The sequence below is a fragment of the Quercus lobata genome, chromosome 2 (genome assembly GCF_001633185.2).
Source record: "Quercus lobata isolate SW786 chromosome 2, ValleyOak3.0 Primary Assembly, whole genome shotgun sequence".
Classification (NCBI taxonomy): Eukaryota; Viridiplantae; Streptophyta; class Magnoliopsida; order Fagales; family Fagaceae; genus Quercus; species Quercus lobata.
Window position 1 is genome coordinate 9,213,218 of NC_044905.1, and position 24,553 is coordinate 9,237,770.

Below are 24,553 nucleotides of genomic sequence, written 5' to 3' on the forward strand. Positions count from 1 at the left end.
TTGGTTTTGGGCTTCACTGGCAATACCCTCTTCTTCCTTCTCGGCATGGGCTTGGCATGAGCTTGTTTGAGTCTAGAAATTGTTTGAAGGTAAAATAGATGTGTAATCTATTTTACGGGTCAAGGGGCATATTTTACAGTCAATTTTTTTTTTTTTTAGTTTAACTTTATTTTACATGTGCACCCAAATACACACAAGGGTGTAAAATATTTTCTCAATTCTATTTTCACCCGAAACAAACGCAATCTTAGTAGATATATTATCTTAAAGTTATCCCCAACCTCAATTATATACTATTTCTCTTGATTCTTTCATCATCATTTTAGGTTTTTTTTTTTTTTTTTAATTGCTGAATAAATATAATTATATTAATGAAAATCTCGGTCCTTTGGCTCTAATTCCTAAGCTTAGGCAAGATAGATGGTAATTGGTCATAGGTTCATGAAAAGAATAAGAGGCGTTGGAAAGTATAATTCACCTTCTACGTCATTAAAGACCAAATGAAGACATTATTTAAAGAGAAAATATGAGATTATTGAATAATAAATCAAGGGATTAATTGCTAGAAAAATTATTGAGATTAAAGCAATCAATATACCATTAGCCTTTTGGACTATTTTTCCCATGGATGTAGGCCACAAGACCGAAACACATTTGTCAATTTCGCAAATTACAGCCTCTATAAATAACTTATGAAGGAACTGTGGCATCCAAATTAGGCTTCATCCCTTACAAAAAAAACTAAAGTTCCACCCAATCCACAGAAGGGTGAAACTTTATTGATTCGCTCAACGTTAGCATATAGAATGATTAATATTGTGGAATTGATAATCTTCAAATATATTTCAATTTTATTCTCTCTCTCTCTCTCTCTATATATATATATATATATATATTTCAATTTACTTCGGCACCATCAGATTCTGTCACAAGTTATTGCTGCAAATAATGTGCTAACTTTTTTCCCAGATACATACAGTTGTGTTGTATTAGGATGAGTTGGGACAAATAAATAAATTAGTCCATTTTGTACAAGCCAAGTACGTGTAAATTAAATGTCTTATAATAGAGCATGAGTTCTTTGCTAGAGTAGAATGTCTGTTGAAGCGATGTGTACAACCAACTAGTCAAAACCATTCTTCTTCTTATTCTTTTTGGACGACGGATACGTGTGGGTCTCATACCTTGGGCAACACTGAGATAAGCTGAATAATTAGGATATATAGCCACATGACATGTTAAGTTTCTAGAGAACAAAGCATGATTATAAAGTTTGTTTTGTTTTCCATTCAAAGACTCAACGACATTGAAGTGTTCAAATATAATGAAAGCAGAATAATAAAATACAAGGAAGTGCTCAAATAATAGACCCCTTCACATCAAAAAAAAGAAAAGAAATAGACACTTGTAGCCCTGCCTTGTACTCCATGGTTACTTATTCGAGCAAATTTGTTCAAATATGGATAGAGTTGGACTCTAAACATGTTTGGAGTCCAAAACTTGAACCACCAAATATTATCACTAAAATGAGGGAAACAACAAATGAGAGAAACATTATGTCGAGATATGAGTTGAGAGATTCTCACTTACAAGTATAACAACTTGTTAGCGGTTCTATTGCTTACAACTTACCTACCGTTGATCATTAAAATAAACAACAATAAAATTGGATTTCATTTAAAAGCCATGGCTCGTGAGGAGCATAAAATGCTATAAAGGGTTTTTAGATTCCTTTTCCATTTCTTTAAGTTACAGTGTTAACACCTTGTAATTATAGTAACAAAGAGATCAGCTGCAAAGCATGCATGCATGTATCTGATGGCAATCTTTGTAACTTTTTTTTTTTTTGAGAATCAACATTGCGATGCATTTAATTAGGAAATACCAGCTAAATCAGCTTGGTAACAAGACAATACAACCAGAGGAACATCTTCCATCCAAATTACACAATTTGATAAATTAACTACTAATTGTGTCAAATTGTGTGCAACTGTGTTGCCCTCTCTCATAGTGTGAGAGTAAGACAATTTTGAAAAAGCTGAAGAAAGAGACAGAGAGTCCTGAATCATTAACCCATAAGGAGCCAAAACAAGATTCTTGGAATTCAAAGCTTCCATCACCAGTAGGGAGTCACCTTCCAGGACAACATCTGTTAAGTCCAATTCTTGTGCAAACTCTAGAGCATTGTTGGCAGCCAAAGCTTCAATTTCAATCGCCTGGAGAAGTTGGGGAACACGGGTAGCCATGGCTGCAATCACCAAACCTGCCTCATCACGGACTACAACACCCAAGCCGGGGCAGTTTTCATCAGCGAACGTGGCTCCATTGAAATTAACTTTGAATGTACCCGGATCAGGTGGTTTCCAACGTGTTCTCCTCACTGTCCTACAGGGAACCGGAGCTATTTTCAGAGCTTTGTATTCCAAATAGCAGTCATGAACCCACTGGGAGAGAAGATTTAAAGGACGGTGAGAATTCTGGGTTCGTATCTGGTTCCTTTGCTGCCAAACGGCCCACACAGTGAAGGCAAACAGAACCGGATTCTTATGGAGCTCAAAAACCCAGCTCAATAGTTCACCGAAGCTAGAAAATCTTCTTTGGTTCCTAAAGCTCCAAATATTCTCTGCTCCCCACACTTCGTCCAGCCCCTTACAGCCCCACATCGCATGTATGATGTCTTCGTTTTCTTCCTTACATTGATCACACTTTTGGTCGGTAATAATTGTTTGACGCATGAGATTGCACTTTGAAGGGAGTGAATTCCGGCAAGCCCTCCAAATTAGATTTCTAACCTTATTAGGACATTCAAGAGCCCAAATTTTCTTCCACAACTCTTTCTCATGGTCTTGACGCTCTGCTACTTGAAAACCCACTTCATCTTCCTTCAAAAACCGATAGCCCGTTTTGCAACTATATCTCCCATCTTGCTCCTCTGGCCAATATAGCTTGTCCTCTGTTTCTTTTTTGGCCAACGGAATATTTTTTATTACCTCCGCTTCTTGTGGAGCAAAAATACCATCCACCATTGTCGCATTCCACGTTCTAGTGTTTTTGTCAATTAAGCAATCCACTGTGGCTTCATTCATTGTTTCCACCATTGGGGAGAGAACCTTAGTTGGGTGTTTTCGGGGCAGCCAATGGTGTTGCCAAATTTTTATTGATTTTCCATCCCCCACCCTCCAGCACGCCCTATCTAGGATGACACCACGGCCTTGTAAAAGACTCTTCCACGCGTAGGACCCAGAACTTGAATCCTTAGCTTCTAGGAAAGAATGGCAATCTTTGTAACTTGATGACTGTTAATCACTGTATAACAAATTAAAGTTGAGGTCAATACCTTTTAGGAAAATTTTATGGACATGTAGATCAATGATAACGTGAAGAATTTAAGATCTAAAGTATAAAGTAGAAGTCTATTGGTGTTTCCGCTTTTTTGTCTTTGCTTTATCACTAGACTATTGCTTTAACTTAATTAGTGACTACCAACTTGGACAATTCAGCCTTATAGGCAGATGGATTTATCTTTTATGTTTACCCTTTTGCATGTGCGATGTGTCTCCGAGAAAGAGAGAGGGCACACATTAGAATTAAGTATTCACTAATTAATGTCGGTTGAGAACAACTTATTTAGCTTTTTGTTAATTATTATTATTTTTTTGCTAAAAATGTACTAATTAAAGTTTACTTGTACAAAAATAAGAAGTGAAAAAAATAAGATTTTAAAAAACTGTATAAATAAGTTAATTAAAAGTAAAAAAACTGGCTAATAAACTAATACCAAATGGACACGAAGTGTATAAAAAGCTATTTTTTTCCTTACAAGAGGTTACAATATAACCAATATATATATATATATATATATATATATAACTTGATTAAATACAAGGTTAAAACTTGGATAATGTGCAAACCGCCTTTGGCATATGCATTGTGTAGATCAAGAAAGTTAATTAAGTAAAATATAGGGAAAAAATAATTTTGAATGGACAAACATGCACAAGATCTTGATATTTAAAATATCTTAATATAGTTAATCCATTTCACTTAAATGTTCCCCTCTTCTTTCTCCAAAAAAAAAAAAAAAAAGTTCGCCCCTCTTATTCTCCCATGAATTCCTATTTTCTATTTTTTTTTATGCATATATCTTGAGTAGTTATATGGAAAGAAAATTCATCTCAAAATTACAATTACACATAAATTAATAAAGAAAGTTATTGTTTATTAAGGCGACGTAGGTCGCCTCAACAAGAAGTACATAGCTGTAGTGCTGTAGCCAAGCTTTTCATAAAAATTGACAAATTTCTTACCACAAAACTCATTCGAAATATGCTAAAGATTTCAAGGAATTAATGATTTAAACATGTTACCAAGACCAACCTTTCGCAAATCAGTCACTCAAGTTTAGTGAGTAGTTATTAGTCAAAAAAGTTTAATGAGTAGTTAGAGAAATATTTTTTCTTGATTATTTTTAGACTTATGGGGAGACTGTTCTTAATTAACAAAATTCCTATTAGAAAATAAATATGATTGTATTCTATATCTGTTATCACTTAAAATTAAAGACCATATATACTTTTAAACCCTAAAAAAAAACCCTAAATCTTAAATTTCAATTTTATGTAACAACTTTTAAAGTCAATATATTTATAAAAAAAAAAAAAATGCAAACTTTTCATATGTAGCAACCAAACTAATAAATAAAAATATTTATTCCATTACAACATCTTTTATTCTTAGTAAAATAAATTATTATTCTTAACATAATCTTTATTTAGTGTCTAAACATGCCCTATATAAGACTTACGGTTAACGCTACAGGAATATATTTACACCCTTAGCTATTACATAAACCCATCTCTTTTCTCTTTAACAGCAATGCACAAAGATAAATTTTTTCCAAAACCCAAATAAAACAAATGATAGAAATTCACAAGGGAAAAGAGTTAAAGATACAATGGACTGGCAACAATCCAGTTTTCAAGAATTTGGGCCCAAGTTTCAGCAAAGAAAACAAACTTGGGCCCACAACCGAGTTTCAAATTTGGGCCTCCTGGACTTAACCTCGGATAAAAAATTCGGCCCGGTCCATTATAACATTTAGAAGACAGTAATACTATCAAACTAAAAAATAGTCCCAGCTGTTTTAAACTAAACTATTCACTGCTAGAGCTTCCTCTCTTTTGAGCCTACTTGAAGAAGAAGAAAAGAAAAAGAAAAACCTCTATAAAGACACACACAGAGAGAGAAAGGTTTCGCTGTGAAAAAGCAAAAAAAAACGACGTCGTAGAAGCAAGAAGAAGAAGAAGATGTTTAGGAATCAATACGACACGGACGTGACGACATGGAGTCCGACTGGGAGGCTATTCCAGGTGGAGTATTCGATGGAGGCAGTGAAGCAAGGCTCGGCGGCGATAGGGCTGCGATCGAAGACTCACGTGGTCTTGGCCTGTGTCAACAAGACCAATTCCGAGCTCTCCTCTCACCAGAAGAAGATCTTCAAGGTCGACGACCACATCGGCGTCGCCATTGCCGGACTCACCGCCGACGGCCGTGTTCTCTCCCGGTACATGCGATCTGAGGCCATTAATCACTCCTTCACTTACGAGTCTCCTCTCCCCGTTGGCCGACTCGTCGTTCAGCTTGCCGATAAGGCTCAGGTCCTCATTTCTCTAACCCTAATCCTAATGCTGCCTTTTAATTTTTTTTTTTTTTGGCCTTCTTTGTGTGTTTTTTACTGTGGTAATCTGTTGAATGTTGCTCGTGTAAGATCGTGGAAGCTAGGGTTTTAGCGATTTTGAGTTGTTGTTTATGAGCGATTGGATTATGGAAGCTTTAGGGTTTTGGATTTGGAGTTAGGAGTGAATTTTTGGTTACTGAGGGAATGCTTAAGATCTTGAAGTTGAGTGATATTGAGGATTTAGATTGAGTTTTTGTTAATTTCTTTATATTTTCATATTGAAAATTTATGGTTAAACTTAGTTTTCTGTGTGTGGAAAATGGCTGGTAATCATCATTGTGGGAAGCCCTTTTGATATCCCTTGGAATTCAACAAGGCTCAATGTTGTGAATGCTTAGTAAAAAGCTTACATCTTACAACTGCATTGTGCGATTTTGAGTAATTTTCATATATAACAATTTTTGTTAGTGTCCCTGTGATGTTAATTTTTGGTTCTTTTTATACTTCATGTTACAATTTAGTTTTGCAACATTCATTTTAAATGTAGTGATACATAGACATGTCTTGATTGGTATTTCTTAACCCCGAGAGGAATTTAATCTATCTTTTTGCTGGTTAGCTGTGTTTGTATTAAACTGCACTTGAGGTTTGGTGAAGCCAATACTTTATTCATTCGATTGTATAACTCTCTTTTTGTGCCTCCTAATGAAATCAGTCCTTTTCTGGGGACGTGGGTATGTTTTTGATGCCAAGCGTGTTATGCTAAATAGTTAAGACCCCATTTATAGGGATGTCTTTTTTTTTTTTTTTTTTTTTTTTTTCCCTCTTGATTGCTGTAATGGCATTGAAATACATTGGTTTGTGAAAATCTTGGGGGGTTAAATATCATCTGCTGCTTGGCATTTAAAATCCTACCTTCAAGCATGGGTTTAAGTTTGTCTTACCTTATGAGTAACTCACATTCTATTTGAATTAAAGATGTAGGTGAGTCATATATTTGATATTATTGATTTAGCCACTTTCAACCAGCATCCGAAACTGGTTTTAATCTAAGACTTGTTGACTGTACTCATAAAAAATGTATGGTATCCTAGAATTTAATAATTTTGAATGCTTAAAAGTGCTAAACAGGCTGGACTTATTTTTCTTTGTTAAGTTCTAAGGGTCAGACTCAAATGTATTGAAAATGCCTAGGCTGGCTGGATTTGGTGTAATATTTTCATTTCTCACATACATATACTTAATTTTGACATATTCATAAGCTGGTGAACATATTCTACAAGGGGCCAACCCATTTTATGGAAATGAATTGACTGAATTTTTATAAGTAATTAGTTTATTATATTTTTGAAATATGAGTAAATTTCACGAGTACCTCCTTGTTACAGTCCCTATCCAATAAGAGATTTTCACATTAGCTTTTATTTAAATCTTAATACATCCTACTGCACCTAATAACATCTCAACAAACTCCCAATTGGGTTGGATTTTTAGATAGGTATTAGAAATGATTGGGTGTGGCTGTGCCTATTCTTTAATATGTAATATGATGACGTGGCATGTTGGGATTGGAGGGTGTAAAACTTGGTTTTACGACACATCCTTAAAGAATTTAATCTCTTTGAAACTACATTGGGTCTTAGTGGATTTTGGGCTCTCAGTTATTCAGATTGACCAAACCAGGTTAAAATTTCCTCAGTTCTGATTTTAAGTGTTAATTTTATTCTTGATTTTGTAATGCTGTGTGTTTTTTAAAATTACCAAGTCTAAAACAACAAGAGATACATAAGAGAATAGGCTTGAAATTTAAGGATGTCATTATAATGATTTGTGAATCCCGATGGTCAAAGAATATGATAGTGGGATTTAAGACTTCTTTTTGGGGATTCCAAATTCTCTACATCTACGCCTTTCTCAAATTTTGAATTATTTCTGCTTCTTTATGATGAATTAATCAGATTTGGACCCTCTCCAAAAGAAGTCTTAAATTGCAATGGAGAGGGTCCGTCATGGCTAGGGTCTATTTAAAATGATTCCATGGATCAGAACATGCCACATCATTTAAAATGTGTAGTATATGCCATCTTGCCTAAAAGGCTAAAACTAACGGTGTTAAAACTAAATATTGTTGACTAGAGAGAGAGAGAGAGAGAGAGAGAGAGAGAGGAGTAGCAGCAGAAGAAGGGATGGTGCTACAGGAAGACAAAGACCCAGATTGGCTGAGCAATTTTCATTCGAAGTAAATAAGAAGAAGAAGGGATGGTTTAAGACCACCATTGAGCTGACCACAGCTGCTGCCAGGCGATCAACGAACAAAACCCCAAATTGGTTCTTAATCTTGTACCAGTTCATCCACCTGAAAAACGCCCAAATTGGACTCCTTAGGGATTTCACCTCCTGCAAATGAATAATCACTTTGTGCTCAAATTCAAACCCATTCTTCCACCATGCAAGTGTTTCATCTTTTGTACTCATACACCACGAGATTCAATCTTGTGTGAAGTGTGAACAACCTCCGTGGCCTTTTTTATCAGCATTGGTCTTAATGGATAATCTGAAATTAAGTTGGAAGCCCAAATCACCATAGACCAGAGTGGGGTAAAACATCTGCTTGTTTAGTTTTAAATGAGGTGGCACATTCCAAGCGAGGGATTCATTTTAAGTTGATTTTAGCCATAAAATTGACCTTCTCCATTTTACAGTGAAATGGAGAGGTTCCAAATCTGAATTAATCATGTTATATGTTTTTAACTAATAAAGGGGAGTTCTTTTTGGATGAAGTATTTTCTTCTTGTCGTGATTGACGAAAAACCCCTATCATTGTTTTTGCAAGGATTATTTGCTCATATTTGGGAAGAATCAAATTTATATATGATCTTTAACAGGTAGATAAATACAGCTACTAACTATGAGGCTTTTGTATTGTATTTATTTATTTAGTTTGTACTTCATATAGGATGTGATGCTGATGGGGTTAAAGAATGAATAACTACAAACTGATGTGTGAAAAGTTGTTTGCAAGGGTTTTTTTTTTCCCTAACTTTTAATTTTTAGAATTTGGGCACGTCAGCTATTGAAGGCAAGAGCTCTATTGAAATGACCATACCTTAACAATTTTTCCTGTAAGTGAATGATTGAGGACTGAAAAAGATTTGATCATCATACACTTTTAGAGTGATTTAGGTTCTGTTTAGCTTTTAATTGTTAAATTCTAATCAAACTAGAATAATCTGAAAAGGTAATAGCCAGTAATAATGTTCCAGGCATGTTCTGAGTAACAATATAAATGGGATTTAAAGAATAACTTTAGGTGAACATCATGAAGCAGGCATTGTAAGGTTTTCGTTTCTCTTTATTGGTAGTATGTGAATTTTCATTTCTGTCTTTCCTTTAATGGCTCCATTTTGGAAATGCCCATCTCTTTCCTCTTATTCATTTGTGGAAGCTTCTGTATTTTTTTTTCCCCTCTCTAGTGTCTTAGCTGATTACTTATGCTTCTATTTCATGTCCTGGGTACAGCATCTTTGTTCTTAGAGTAGGGGGATGCGTTCATATAGCTTAAAGAATATTATGCGATCTTGATTTTCTTTTGGTGATTTTGATAATTCTTGGTATTAAACACCATTTCTTGTCTTATGTCTTAATTTGTTTTGCTGGAAGTATGGTACTTCTATTGCAAATACTATATGTGTGGATGCTTATGGTATCAGAATATCAGTATTTGATGAGATCTCTAGACTCACATACATGCACATGTGAAAACACATACACCTTCATGTGTTTACAGAGATATCTTTTGATTGCATATTAAGATCAGCTTTTATTCAGCATGATAGATTTTCAGCAAATACAAGAAAATTTGTGGAATGTTCAAACTTAAGAACTACTTATAATTTATTACGCTTTAGAGCTCATATTCTATATGGACTAATTCCACCATTTTAAGAGTGGATGGCTTCAAATTGATGGGGAAAATTGAAATAGTTGGCATATTTTTGCTTCTCAATGATGGTAATGTTCAAGGTGATTCTTTGCCTAATGATTTGATCCCTCATAATCTAAATTATCTTCACATGCATGTTACTGAGCTTTTTGAACTGAGTTGAAGTTATTGGCAACAAATTTTAATCTGATGTTATAAATATCAGGTTAACATTATTACTAAAATTCTTTCAGATATTGACATATATTTCAGTTGGTTTGGGGTTTGGAATCTGGGCCTGAGGGCGATATTTTGTTTTCAAGTGAATTTTAATGTTCTGTTTAGTCTCGCAAAACCCAAACTACTTATGGGTTTTACTTGTTTTAAGGGAAAGCGATCTTTATGGGGTCTCCTCATGTATTTACCTCATAAATGAACTATATATTGTTGTAATTATAAATAAAAACTTGATAACATGCTTTGGCCATTTTTAGGCCAACTTAGAATTTTAAAAAAGGGGAGAAAAAGAAAAGAAAAGAAAAGAAAAGAAGTGATTGTATGTACTACATGTTCTCTGTGTGTAATGGCATGAAAAAGAAAATTCATGCTTCCATGCCTTCTGCAAGAGAAGCTATTCCTCTTTGTAACTATAACATGCTTTGGGGTGGCAGGTTTGCACACAACGTTCATGGAAACGGCCCTATGGTGTTGGTCTTCTGGTAGGTGGCTTAGATGAATCTGGTGCTCATCTTTATTACAACTGCCCTAGTGGAAACTACTTTGAGTACCAGGCCTTTGCCATTGGATCTCGTTCACAAGCTGCAAAGACATATTTGGAACGCAGGTTTGAGAACTTCACGAACTCTTCACGGGAAGATCTGATCAAGGATGCACTTATTGCAACAAGGGAAACCTTGCAAGGAGAGAAGCTCAAGAGCTCCATATGCACAGTTTCTGTGGTGGGAGTTGGAGAGCCGTTCCATATATTGGATCAAGAAACTGTACAACAATTGATAGATACATTTGAGCTTGTGACGGAGGAAGAGCCTCCTGCTCCTGAACCTGCTTCTGAACCAGCTGCTGCTGATCAGGGTGGGGCAGAACAGGGTGCTGGTGCTGAGCAGGGTGCCGCACCTGATGAAGGCGTGGCTCCAATGGATATTTAGGATGCAAGGACTAGCCATGGTCTCTGTATTGGTGTCTTCAGATGTTTTCTGCCATGTGTTTGCAGAAAAGAGTATGGCACCAATGAAGACCTCAGTTTCTTCCTCATTTTTTTTTTCTTTTTGGCATGCTTGCTATTACCTCATTAGTGCAAATGACTGGCACTGGTGAACCTAGATTTACATTTGACGTTTATACTTGAGATAAATTATGAACTTTGTGGTTATGTTTCTACTGTTAAGTATCATGATATTCAGGTATTCAGCACGTCAGGAGGCTTGGCTATGTTTATTTTTAACCCTGCCCCTCTCCAGGCTGTGGGTTGAAAGTATTCAGAATACTTTGTGTACTATACCCTCTTCTTGAATGTATAAAGGTGGGTTTCATTTGTGGATTCTGCATTCTGCATATGAGACCTACATTTATGTGAAACAGAGGTGCAGTGTACTCTATGGAATAGTTTCACTTTTTTTTCTTTTCTTTTTTTCGTTTTAGTTGGTCTTATCTCTTACTTTTTCCTTTGCCTTCCACAATTTGTCACCATATAGACTGGAACAAGAAGTTTAGAATTATTCATTTTATTTTTATTTTTAACACGAGTTAAAGCTCATCACCTTAACTCCTACTTTTTCCTTTTCCTTCCACAATTTGTCACCATATAGACTTGAACAATAAGTTTAGAATTATTCATTTTATTTTATTTTATTTTTATTTTTAACATGAGTTAAACTCAAGCTCATCACCTTAATTCTTACCTTTTCCTTTGCCTTCCACAATTTGTCACCATATAGACTTGAACAAGAAGTTTAGAATTATTCATTTTATTTTTATTTTTAACACAAGTTAAACGCTCATCATCTTAACTCAAGCTTATATCACCAAATTAAACTATATGTTTATATGTAATTTATTTTATATTGTTTGTCCTTGGCTTGATTAATTTATTACTTTTTTATATATAGTAAACACCGGACCATGATTAAAATTATTTTTCTTTCTCAAAAAAATATGTTAATAATAAATAATTAAACTATAGATAAAATTATATTATTTGAGTTAACAAAATATAAATATTTTTGTTTATGTACTTATAAAAAATTGGATTAACTAATCTTATATAGTTAAAAATTATACTAGATGTAGGGGTATTGGGTTTAGGAGTTCATTATCTCCATATATATTGGGCTTGTGACCTAATCCGATGACATGAAGTCGTCCGAGGAGGAGTAAACATTGTCAGGGGAGCCCGTGTTAGTAAGTGAAGAGGTTAGTTTTGGTCATAAGGGCCCAGGAAGGTGGGTTGAGGATGAATGTCTCTTTTGCTAACCAAAGCCGAGGTTCGAAGGGATGGTCTGCCGTTCAGGAGAACGTTCCAGGAAATTCTATTGATATGGATAAGCATTACAGAAACATAGGACAGGAGGGAGTCATAAAATATCTAAGAAGAAAGCTGCTATCATTGCATTGAATGCTCTACAGCTAACCCTCTAGCCGCATTAATGTGGAAATGATACCTGAACAGTAGTTTTCAGTATTTCAGCTACTACACAAAGACTTCAGGAAGATGCTGATGTGATAGGTATCAACACCAACCATTTGGCCTGCATGTGGAGGGAAAAGATGAAAAGAGGAAGAGAGTATAAAAGAAGAAGAAGGGAATTAGAGAAGGAGATCGAGAAACTAAGAGAAAAACACTGTAGCAATTCAGAATTATATTTGTAATCAAACTTGAGAGAAATATATAAGAATTGATCTCCTCGGACTGTGTCGAGAGCGATTTTTTTTAGTTCAAACTTGTTCACCTTCATTTTCTTGTCATCTGAATCCACTTTAGTAATTATCTGATTCATTAAAACCCAGTTTTCTAATCCACTCTTTACAAATTCATTGTTTTGAGCTTTTTGAGCTTAAGTCCATTCACTTTTTGGACTAAGAACTCAAATCTGGTCCTTACACTAGAAATTAAAATTATATATATATATGTGTGTGTGTGTGTATCACCAATAATAACTAAATATCTTATGCATATATTTTCATACATATAAACTTCTTTTTGACTGAAGAATATATATAAACTCAAATTGAGTCACCTGTTTATGAGATTATTTATAAAAATATTACTTTATTTAAGCTTAACTTATTTAATAGTCAAGTCTAAACTTGAAGTTGTGTTTGACTTTATTTGTTAAATAAGCATAAACAAATATTTTCTTGAGTTGAATTTAAATTTGTTTGATTCATTTGCAACCTATCACCATATTTTCTTTACTCTGTTTGAGTTTAACTCATTTAATAGTTAAGTCTAAATTTAAGTTGCATTTGACCTTATTTGTTAAATAAACATAAACAAATATTTTCTTGAGTTGAATTCAAATTTGCTTGGTTTATTTACATCTTGTTTGACTTTATTTGTTAAATAAATATAAACAAATATTTTCTCAAGTCAAATTCAAATTTGCTTGGTTCATTTATAACCTATCACCGTATTTTCTTTTGTTTGGTTCTTGGGTGTTAGGTGTGTTTTCAAATTTGCTTGTTTCATTTACAATCTATCACCGTATTTGCTTTTGTTTGCTTCTTGGGTGTGTGTTGTGTTTTCAAATTTGCTTGTTTCATTTACAATCTATCACCGTATTTGCTTTTGTTTGCTTCTTGGGTGTGTGTTGTGTTTTCAATTAGAGGGTTTACCCATCGGAGAGTTAAACTCTCAGAGGATTGGATTAAACCAATTATAAGAGTTACATTCCCTAAAAATGGAAATCGGGATCTAAGATCTCTGGGATATGCAATTGACTTTTGACTTTTTTGGGGAGCAAGAGAAGCAATTTAATGGCGATCACATCTCCATGAGCTGCTGAACTCAATGCAGTTAGAAAAATGCTCGCACAGACTTACATCTAAGCTTGTTTAGAATTCATTGCCACATGATTCCCAAATCCCACAAATCGTTGATCATTGTTAAAGTATCACAATCCAAACACTAATATCTGGGGCCTGGGCTGGATTTTATAAACTTAATCAACTGATTATCACATACATTGCTCCTTGCTATTAATTCACATGAGATAATAGGCCACACAGATTTAAAAGCCTCAAGAAAAGGGGTTAAAATTAAATTTAGAGATTTTTATTACCGGTAGTAAACTAATTTAGTGACTCAACATTTTAATCATCAGTATTTCCGTGGGAAAATAATCGTGTAAGCATTAGTCAAGCCACCCTCAAAAAGCAACCAAAAAAAGAAAAGAAAAGAAAGAAGAAGCTGCAGCTTACTTAGAAAGGATAAATTAAATAACAATTAGAAAAAAGAACAACCACTAATGTAATTTGGGGAGAGATCATTTGTGGATATCAGGCACAGGGAGGCCCTTGATCTGCATCTGCTTGTACATCCATTGCAAGTTCTCCGGGGTCACTTCACCTCCGAGAGAGCGGATAACAGATCCACCACTACATGAGCCAACTTTGCAGCATTCCTCCAGAGATAACCCTTTTACCAATCCATATATAAACCCACTTGCAAATAGATCACCTGCTCCAGTGGCATCAATTGCCTTTGACTCCCCGATGGCTGGAACTTGTACAATCTGACAGTAAAATTTTATACATAATATTAATCATCCATATGAAACTTTGTATTTAGAGTACACCTTTTTTATCATTAGTATTGGTGCTAAGTCTTATATTTTTTATGAGGCACGCTTTAACAAAGCTTTTAAAAGCTTAAAGTGTCCTCCAATGTACGGATGCGCAAAAGAATAAAAAATAAATAAAGAAAAGGAAATCATACGAGTGATTGTATATATGGGGATGTTGAAATTTTCAAGGACAGGCATCTATCAAGCCATAAGTCTTAGAACAATTTGATGGGGGGTTATTTGAAAATTAAGCTATGTAGTGTACATTTCCAGAGATTATCAAGCTTCTCCGGAAGGAAAAAATGCCATTTTAATAGAGTACTCAAATCCTCAAATTTCTAATGCAGCATCTTACTAACCTCTTTGCCATGCTTAGCAATGCATCCATTAGGGCCTAATGTCACCACAGCCCATTGGCAGTGTTTGGCCAGAAATTCAAGCGCAACTTCAGGATTAGCATTTTGTTCACCCCTACAAAAATTGTAGGAGAAATTTACACCACCTACTAGAGAATTGTAAATATTCTAAGAGAAGAAAAAATAGTTAACAAATGAAGAGTCTGGAAGATCGACTATTTTATCAAAAACTATCTTAACATGCTAACTTTATAAAGAGATTACAGTCACCTTAGCAGCTCTGTTGCTTCATCCTCATTGGCAAAGCAAAGGTCTATGTCCCCTGACTCAAGTAACTCTAGAAGAGGTTTTTTAAAGTTCCGAATCATCTGTCCACATTTAAAGACTGTATAAGATAATACAATTGTCCTGAAAATTTTTGGCATAGAAAAACACAATAAGAGAGGGCAGGGGGGTGGGGAAGAAAAGGGAGAAAAGAATATCAGAATGTATATCACTGCATGCATCAATCATACTTGAGATATGAACTTAGTCAATTCCATGCACAAAGTGATTCTTGCAATCAATATTTAGTGTTATAAAAATTTGTTTCAATTATTCCTACTGGTGATACATCATTTTCAGTCACAAAATAATCCACTTAAAACATTGCCTTTTGTGATGTTGGAACTCAGATATTGAAAACCAAACTAAAATAATTTGAAATTAGATGTATAAAATATACCTCAAAACTGGCCAAATCCATTGACACAAACAGACCTTCCTGTTTGGCAATCTTTATAGCTGCTTGAATAACTTCCACATTGAATATCCCAAATCTCAACAACAACCACTGCCCCCCCAAAAAAAAGAGAAAAAGAAAAAAAACATTAGCAATAAAATTTATAGAAAGTCTCAACATATCACCAACATATTATCTAAGGAACAGGACAAAAGAACCAACAAAGCCAGTGGTGGCTCTAGGAATTTTTCTTAGGGTGTTCCTTAAGAAGCATAAATTATACAATCTAATAAAAAGAGAAATTCATTATCAATGTTACAAGCTACATCTCTTTCAATGTACACAACCAAACAATCATTCATCTACTGAATGTAGAACAAATTATGGAGCAAAATTTAATTTTATTGGCATAAAAAAAACTGAGGGTGTTCTCAAATTTTTTTTTTTTTAAGGGTAGACAAATAAAATTTTTAAATTATTATATATTAAAAAAAAAATTTCAGGTCAGGGTGGTCCTGGGACCACCCTGACCTTAAGGTGGGGCCGCCCCTAAACAGAGCTAGTTTGTGGAAGGAATGACATTATCTATATTACAAGGAGTTATTTTCAGATAAGAAATAAAAGTATCTGTATTGTTATACACTATAGCTGGGGTATAAATTTAGTCAACTATTCTATGAGTGAATGAAGTATATGAACTATTATTATACGAAGAATAACAGCAATAATGTAGGAAAAAAGCAAAAAGAAAGAGAAAAATGCTATTGGAATCTGGTTCTTATTCTAGAGGACCTTGGAGCCCTTGAAATCGTCTCTGGTCAAGTCATCCGCCTGAAAGACAATAAAGATCACAAGTGTTATTATTTTATATTAGCATAGGGATATTCTTGTAATTTTTCATATAACTTTAATATATATATTCACGAAAAGGCGAGGGACCGACTGATAAATTCCTAAACCTTTTTCTCAAATCTCTCTCTCTCTCTCTCTCTTTTAACTCCAATACCTCATATTTACAACTTAACTATTAGCTTAAATATTAAGAAGTCCTTCAGATTTGTGAGAAACTGTTTTATCTTAAAATGGAAAAAGACATATCGACACACCCTGCACACCCTGTGACATATGCATACAGAGAGATGTAAAGAAGCATTCACATGAATGCTTGTAGCTTATCTCATTAAGAAGCCCATGTTAATCCTTAAATTTTGGGACATAACATAGTGTAACATGTACACACGCACCAAAAAAAGAAAAAGAAAAAAAAGCACGGCACCTGAACTTTCACAGCATTGGAGAGACACGGCCGCATGGTACGGTTGCCCAAACCATCAACCAAGCAAACACACTGCGCCATACAAATATACATAACAAAAGTTTCAGCATCTAACATTAAGAAATCAACGAAAAAAGAAAAAGAAAAACATTCAATAAACATTCAACTTCACAGAATTAGAAACTCGAAGCTCACCTGACCTGTGGGTCCATTCTTCATCCTCAACCTCGAGAGGTTCACACCATTAGAGCTCATGTTATTCACAAACAATTGACCTTGCTCGTTATCCCCATATGCCCCAATTATTCCACACGACACTCCAAAGCCCGCACTTAGTCCCCTAACAGTATTGGCAATACTGCCCCCAGCCAACATCTTCATCACCAACTGATCATCCGGGGACATTTGAAAATGGCTTTTCACATCACTCTTTATGGCCAATTGTTCGTTATGCGACCCGTTAATATGGGTTTTCACCTTACTCCATATCAGCTCAAGCTCATCAATTGCAACCTAAAGACATAATAATTAGATAAATATAAAGCTTTAAAGTACAAACAATTGATCAAAACCTTGTACACAAAACCACAGTTTTACCCAGGTTGTTATGGTATTAATCAACTAAAATTAAAACCATATAAACAAAGCACTAAAAACATAGTTACATAAGAGTGACAACTGGGACCCAATAATCCTGATATCTCAGAGCCTGCAAATTAGCGCAGAAAACTTGAAAATTGAGCAAATTGAAGCGAAGAAATATTTAGATAAAGAGAGAAAGTACGGGAAAAGAGCCACCGCGGTCGCCGGGGACTTGATCGAGCAAAGACCAATCGACGCGAGCCACGTGGTCAATGAGGGCGGCGGGTTGAAGGCCGAGGATGAGAGGAGGAGGAGGAGGAGCGGTGGCGTCATTATTGTTGAGGAAGGGTTCTGCTCCCATTGTTTAGACCGACCAAACCAAAAGTGTTGGAGTTCTCTTAGTGTTGTTGTCGCCCCACCCCGTCCTCTTTCACTCTCACATTGCTTCTATTATATAGAGAGACTTGTTTGTTGTTACTTGCAGCAGCACGAAACTTATGCTTCTCTCTCATTTTAATTAAAGTAGAATTTTAAATTTCTTTAATTAAATTATATTAATAATTGATAAAGCACAAAAAAAAAAAAAAAAAACTTTTTATAATAGAATTTTAGTCAAACTGTAATTTTATATTTCTTAAAACTTAGGTGTTTTATTAATTAATAAATTACTATCTTTATACGTAACGGTAGGATTTGGCTTACCTCTAGTACTTTTTTAACTAGATTTAAATGTCCTTTTGTTTTAAATATACAATAAAGTGGTAGTAGGTTTTAATCTCCACATTTTATTAGTGGATGATGTGACAGTCCCTCATTTAAACAAAATAAGATTCATTTTTAAAAAGTACCGGAGGTAAACTAAACTCTAACCAATAACCATAGCATTTTGTTACTGATTCTAATATGGGCCCCCATTGATTATAAAATACAGAGTACTAAAAATATGTTGTGGGGGTAGGATTATTATTTTGATAAGATTTAGTTTAAAATAAAATGGGAAATGTAAACATATACTCTAAAGGCATTTGTTTAAGAACTATTTTTTAAAATATTTTATGACAAAATAATAAAACAATTAATTTTATTGACAGTTTTTTATATTTATCATAAAATTGGTTTTAAAATTTTCTTAATATGATTTATTAACAATTGCCCTAAGGACATTTGTTAACGAAAAATTCTTAAATACTCTCAAAACATAAAGTCATGATACTTCCTCCGCTCATGTTTTTTATAAAACACTATCATGAATTTAATAAATAAACCCTCCATGAATGTGAGCGAGTAGCGGTCTTCTCCAGCCCGGTGTACTAAGAATTAGTCTCTGACAACATGACCCACATAAAATAAACTAAAGAAGATAAGAAAGAAGACAAATTGATTGTGAATAACGCCTTTTTTATATTTTATCCCCCTGGCCCAAGAGAGCACGTTGTAAGGCTATGAGGGATTTTGGTCCGATGGTGTTGCACGGCAGCATCGGCTTTAGTTTAGAAGGTTAATGTATTTTTGACAGTATTACGTAATAGGATGCTTATTATAATATTATTCCTCATCTGATTTTTATGAAAACCCCTGTGCCTCAATTGGCTACATAAATCTGCACATACTCTAATTTTTAGAAAAAATTTCTTAAATATGAAATTTGATAATTGATAATGGTAATTATAATAATAGGTATTTATTATGATAATTATTTTTAATAGATATATGTCATAATAATTAATAGATTTAGTATTTATTATGATATTTACTAATATATAATTATAGTAATTATTAGTAGATATTTATTATTGTGGGGGTTAAAAACCACTATCCTAAGTGCATAGGAACTATCTAAGGGGTGGTGTTGAGATGACAATCACAATTTATTTATCTAAAATATGTAGGGGAAAAATTTCACAATGGGAAACTCAAACAATTGATTTAACTAACACAGTTTATATTTCAATTGAAAATTGCACATTACAATAGGGAAAATTCTCTTTCCCGTGGTATTCCTCTGTGATAGATTGAAATTTCTCTCTTTATTTCTCTTTATTCCTTTCTATCTCTTTTTTCTTATCCCCCTCTATTTGCTAGTTCCCCTCCTTATATAGGCACATTTTCTACCCTTATCCTCCCAGCTGTCCTGTCTCCAACCGGATTCTCAAGAATATTTTTCATAATCTTTATTGGGTTTCCTCCCTTCCTTCTTTTGGAACATGACTTTTGGGGGGTATTTCTACTGTTTAGGTTGTCCCATATGTATTCAATGCAGCAAAGGTTAGGTGGAGGGCTCCTCATTAATGCAGAGGCAGAGATCATTGCCATTATTATCTGTCTGGAGGGTTTCTTGGGGTTAAATGTACCAATTGTGGGCACGCCATAGATTATCCATGTTTGTTACCTCGAATGAGACGTTGCTCAATGTAGTTTATTGTCAACTTCGCGGGAATGGATCTATAAGGATTCCCTTTGCCTCCTAGATGTACTGGCCGGTCTTATTCCACTCCACAAGTCTTCTAAGCTAGTGAGCCTTACCTTAAGCAGATGGGTCTGGCCCATTCAACTCCACGGGTTCTAGTAGGTATTTGGGCCTCAGGCCAGGTGAAAACTCTTTCCATTCCCCACAATGATAATTGTGATTGTATATGAAAATATGTATTCTATGAATAGAAATAATTTATCTCATTTTTTGTGTTTCATTTTATGTTCCATCAATTATGGTATACCATGAAAACACATGGATGCATTTAATTTTTTTTTTAAATTATTAAAAAATATAAATAATTAGTCAATTTTTTTAAAAAAAAAAAATAGCATGTAACATGACATATAGATATATTTAAAATTAAACACAATTTTTATCATAAAAAAATAAATTAATTAGTCAAATTATTTTTTTAAAAAGTAAATGTAATTAGTCACATATTAAAATTCTTACCTAAATTTAATACTACTTATGATCATTTTTCTTTCTAATTTTTAACAAGATAGAACGTGTGATGATCTTTGTTATGTGGTGATTTTTATTGAGTATATGTGATTTATTTTATTTATTTATTTTATAGTTCATTAATATTAGATTCTTAGTATTTTGGCATTAACTCACTTGGTACAAATATTAAAAAATTTAAGTGGACACATGACATAAATTTAAGTGGATAATTATGATGTGGTCTTTACATAAATTTAGACTTACAGTGTAAAATTAGATTCTAATTTCAAATTCTAATTGAATTTTCTTTGAGTTTTACCTATATATATATATATATATATATATTGGTGTGTCATGTGTGATTTTTCTCCCACCTTTTAAACTTTGAGTAATTTATAAGAAAAGTAAAAAAAATATGTGACAAGTTTTGATTAACATACTATGATGGTTTAAGTATAGAATAGAATTATGGGTTCCAATTAACTCTACTAGTAAAGACTCTTGTTTTCGAATAAAAAATTTGAGGTTCAATCCCTATCCACACAAAAAAAATTGGTGTTTTGATATAATGATAAAGAGTAATAATTAGAAGCTAATGCCATATGTTAAAAGATTAATTCTAGTACCACATAAAATATTACAATTTTTGTCATAATTATCTTATGTGGTAGACTGTAATGAATTGTCTATCACTTTCGTATGAACTCACTATTTTTTTCTCAATGATAATTATAGCAAAAAATATCTATATATATGCCGAAAATTAAAGTGGAATGGTGATTTTAGACCATAGCCGTATACTTCCAAGGGGACGCTCCAAATATTTGCGAACCCGACAAGATAGAAAAATTTTCGGCGTAGGATTGCTTTGCTATTCTTTGATTTCTTTTAGCCTTTATGCAAAATAATTTTTGTGCATTCACTCATTGTCTCGGGAACGTTAATGTCATCATTAGCTTTAGCACTAAAGTTTTCCAATTTCTCTAAAATATTATTAGTAGATCACAATTTATAGAGTTTTTTGCTACTGCATAGCTCAGGCATTTACCAGTTACCACATCTTCTCACGTGATTTATAGCTTAAAGCTTCAACCACTACCCTATGGTCCCTATCTATTGTTTATATATAAATGGCAAGTAACATGCAACCCATGATTTTAAATGCAGGCATTATTCCATATTCTAATACAAAGAGATTATTATAATAAATATAAATAGAAAGTTCATGCTCATTTTTTTTTTTTTTAAATGGTGGTTGACCAAAAAACGATTGAGTGTGTGTTTGTATAAACGGTTGAAAAACTGAATTTTGAGTATAAAATGAGCGTTTGTAAAATAGTTACGAAAAGTTTGTGATTGCAAAACAAAATTAGGATTTTAAAGGCGCTCATTTAATCTCTCGAAACGCCTAACCAAGTGTACCCTAGTAACCATCGAGATTCTATGCCTTGTATAGTTGGATCCAAAAGTAATTCCAAAATGAGATTGGAATGATCATCAGAATTCAGAAAGCATCAATTTCATCAAATTAAAACATAGAAAAAGTACAACTAATTTTTTTTTTTTTTTTTGGTTAAAAAAGTACAACTAATTAACGAAGACAGCTTGGGGCAAAAAACAAAAAAGAGAGGATATAGATATACGAGAGAGAATGTACAAAAACCCAAAAGAAACCAGACTTTCGGTTATGGATTTTTTTAGATATGGATGATTGGTGGGACAAGTTTTTGTTTCTTTCAACAAGAACCCCAGCTGAAATCACGGAGTATTATGTTTTTAGCTTTCTAAGATTCCGATCTCTCTGCAATTATTGCACAAAAGTTCTGATCATGGAGTTTATCTATATATATATATAAAACCGAAGCCTTTGCTGGCACCACAATTTTCCACGTCAGCATAATATTTAAAAAATAAAAAATAAATAAAAATTATAACTCCTCAAAACCCTAGCAACTTTACCCCTCTCTCAAGTTAAGAAATATAAAGCCACGGTTTCTGCAAACTCTCTCTCTCTCCAGACGTAGGAAGCCCTAAAGCATTCAAGATCTACATTGCACGGTATAGCATTCAAGATCATAAAATATTATTATTAGTATGAATTTTATGGAGTTGCGGTGTTCAAGAATTAAACCAAAATTCTTTTAAATTATCTATAATATTTTGTCCTCTGAAAATTTTATCTCTTTGATTTTATTATATTGTATTTCTTAAGATATAGAGAGATTTTCTTTGGTTTCTGCAAACTCTCTCTCTCTCCAGATGTAGGAAGCCCTAAACGCACGGTATAGCATTCAAGATCTACAACTCACGGTATAGATTTTAGCTTACAAAGTTCAGTTTTTGTAAGGTTAGTTTGTTTATATATTTAGTCCTTACGTTTAGGTTTAGGTTTAGGTTTAGGTTTTAAGAGATTTATATATTACTACTATGTGGCTAAATTTCCCGTGACATCAGTTTTATGTTTTTAACCAAATACATCAGGAAAGCAAAAGAAGGCGCATAAATATTTAGTCCTTACGTTTAGGTTTAGGTTTAGGTTTTAAGAGATTTATATATTACTACTATGTGGCTGAATTTCCCGTGACATCAGTTTTATGTTTTTTTTTTTTTAATTTGTTTTATGTAAGGTTAGTTTGTTTACATCAATTCTTTATCTCAAAGATAAGGCTTTTATTTCTACCGCAAGAACTATTTAGGTATGTATCCCTTGCAAACACACATGAACTTAAATTGTCTTTTAATATATGCATGCTTTATTATTTTCTAATAGTTTTCCCGTGCATCGCACGGGTTAGCGACTAGTTTATACTATTTCTAAGCTACGCCAGTATTATTTATTTTAGGTCCTTGTTGGTTGGAATAACTTGTACTCACGCTACATTGAGTCTACAGTACTTTTCTGTATTCAGTGCAGCTCTCTTCCAGTGGATAAATCTAAAAAAACAAGCAAGTGTGCATTAAATATATATATACACAATGAAAAGTGAAAACATGGGGAAGTAGATACTGTGCATAATTTTGTGGATCCTCATTGGACATGCCTGTAGAGATAAAATTCAAATCAGATAGAGCTTAGACATGGTCTCCTGTGAAAGCACGAATTCTCCTGTTGGATTAGTTTGCATAAATTTCAAGTAGCAACCCTTTTATTTTTCCTGTGTTGAAAGAACTCTTAAGGATCATTTTCTTGGGTACATGAACTCTTAAGATCTTAGCATGCAGAACTTGTTTAACTTCTAGCCCCAAGCATGCATGACCATTTTGTTTTATATATAATAAACTTGGGCCATTTGCCCACTTGGAAGAAAAGTCCAAGATGTTCATTAGCGTCACTAGGGATTGAGATCTGATGCAATAGCACTTTTGATGCCTAAGATTGAAAGTTAAAAACTTTTTAAAATTTTCAAACTATTTTATGATTTTACCTTCTCAACCTTTTCCTCTCACAATTGCATGGTGCAATAGTCCTAGCTAGCTATTGCACCTGATCTGATCTGGATCCCATTGTCAGTGCAATTTACTTATCCCCAAAGGCACCATCCAACCATTTTCTCACATTGCAAGAAACTACAAACGGACAAGCAACTGATACCAGAGGTTTAATCTGGTTAATGATATGGGCCAAAAGATGACTATTTTATTTTTAATTTATTTCACATATGACACGTGAAATTTGTCCATCTTCCTTCCATAAAGGATATTTCTTAAGGAATAGTTTACTAGAATCATTTGATGCCATTCCGAGATAAACACTGACATTGACATCGTTGCAAAGAAACAAACAGATAGCAGAACAAACCGCTAATTAACGACAAGAAGAACACGAAAGTAAAGACAAAAGATTAGATGTATTCCGGAAAAATTTGAGGTAACAAACAGAATGTTTCTTTCAGCCGACTCCTGAGCCTAATCCAGTTTCAAAATCTTAAACTTCACATAGATAAGAAAAGACCATCATTCTGTCTCATCATTTCATTCTTCCCATTTCTATCAGACAACAAAATAAGGCTACAATTGTCACCAAAGATGTTTTTGTCATCCCTAGAATAGTTTACTCACCTTTACTCAATTGTTCTATACGTAACCCATTTCCAATTTGACATTTTTTTTTGATAAGTCAATTTGACAGTATCTAATGTTCATCTATTCAAACTATTCTTTTTTGTAAGTTAAAAATTCAAACCTAAGACCTACTGTAAACCCACTTCGCTGCTTCTCCATCTTAAGCAGAATATGGATTCATCTTTTCAGACAATCAAACTAAAGATTAGTCCCCAAAACCTAACCATTCATTATG

At 33.8% G+C, this 24,553-nt stretch overlaps 2 protein-coding genes across 2 annotated transcripts; one reads left to right on the plus strand and one right to left on the minus strand.

Moving 5' to 3' along the window:
- The first annotated feature begins 5,138 nt into the window (after window positions 1–5,138).
- On the plus strand, window positions 5,139–11,238 carry LOC115974370 (proteasome subunit alpha type-1-B-like). The gene is made up of 2 exons (XM_031094697.1): window positions 5,139–5,657; window positions 10,271–11,238. The coding sequence occupies exons 1-2, from the start codon at window positions 5,307–5,309 to the stop codon at window positions 10,763–10,765; spliced, it is 846 nt and encodes a 281-aa protein (XP_030950557.1). The 5' UTR covers window positions 5,139–5,306; the 3' UTR covers window positions 10,766–11,238.
- A 2,630-nt stretch (window positions 11,239–13,868) lies between these two features.
- On the minus strand, window positions 13,869–17,798 carry LOC115974371 (uncharacterized sugar kinase slr0537). The gene is made up of 8 exons (XM_031094698.1): window positions 17,539–17,798; window positions 16,950–17,267; window positions 16,755–16,826; window positions 16,271–16,309; window positions 15,482–15,589; window positions 15,028–15,125; window positions 14,761–14,872; window positions 13,869–14,350 (listed from the first exon to the last, which is right to left on the minus strand). Exons 1-8 carry the CDS (start codon window positions 17,695–17,697, stop codon window positions 14,102–14,104), a joined length of 1,155 nt encoding a protein of 384 aa, XP_030950558.1. The 5' UTR covers window positions 17,698–17,798; the 3' UTR covers window positions 13,869–14,101.
- Window positions 17,799–24,553: the final 6,755 nt, after the last annotated feature.

Bases quoted from the DNA above. Each gene is read 5' to 3' on its own strand.
- LOC115974370 (XM_031094697.1), top strand. From the start codon at position 5,307: ATGTTTAGGAATCAATACGACACGGACGTGACGACATGGAGTCCGACT. The intron at 5,658-10,270 runs GTCCTCATTTCT...TTGGGGTGGCAG, and splicing joins AGCTTGCCGATAAGGCTCAG to GTTTGCACACAACGTTCATG.
- LOC115974371 (XM_031094698.1), bottom strand. From the start codon at position 17,697: ATGGGAGCAGAACCCTTCCTCAACAATAATGACGCCACCGCTCCTCCT. The intron at 15,590-16,270 runs GTCCTCTAGAAT...TTGGGGGGGCAG, and splicing joins ACGATTTCAAGGGCTCCAAG to TGGTTGTTGTTGAGATTTGG. The intron at 14,873-15,027 runs GTGACTGTAATC...CAATTTTTGTAG, and splicing joins GAAGCAACAGAGCTGCTAAG to GGGTGAACAAAATGCTAATC.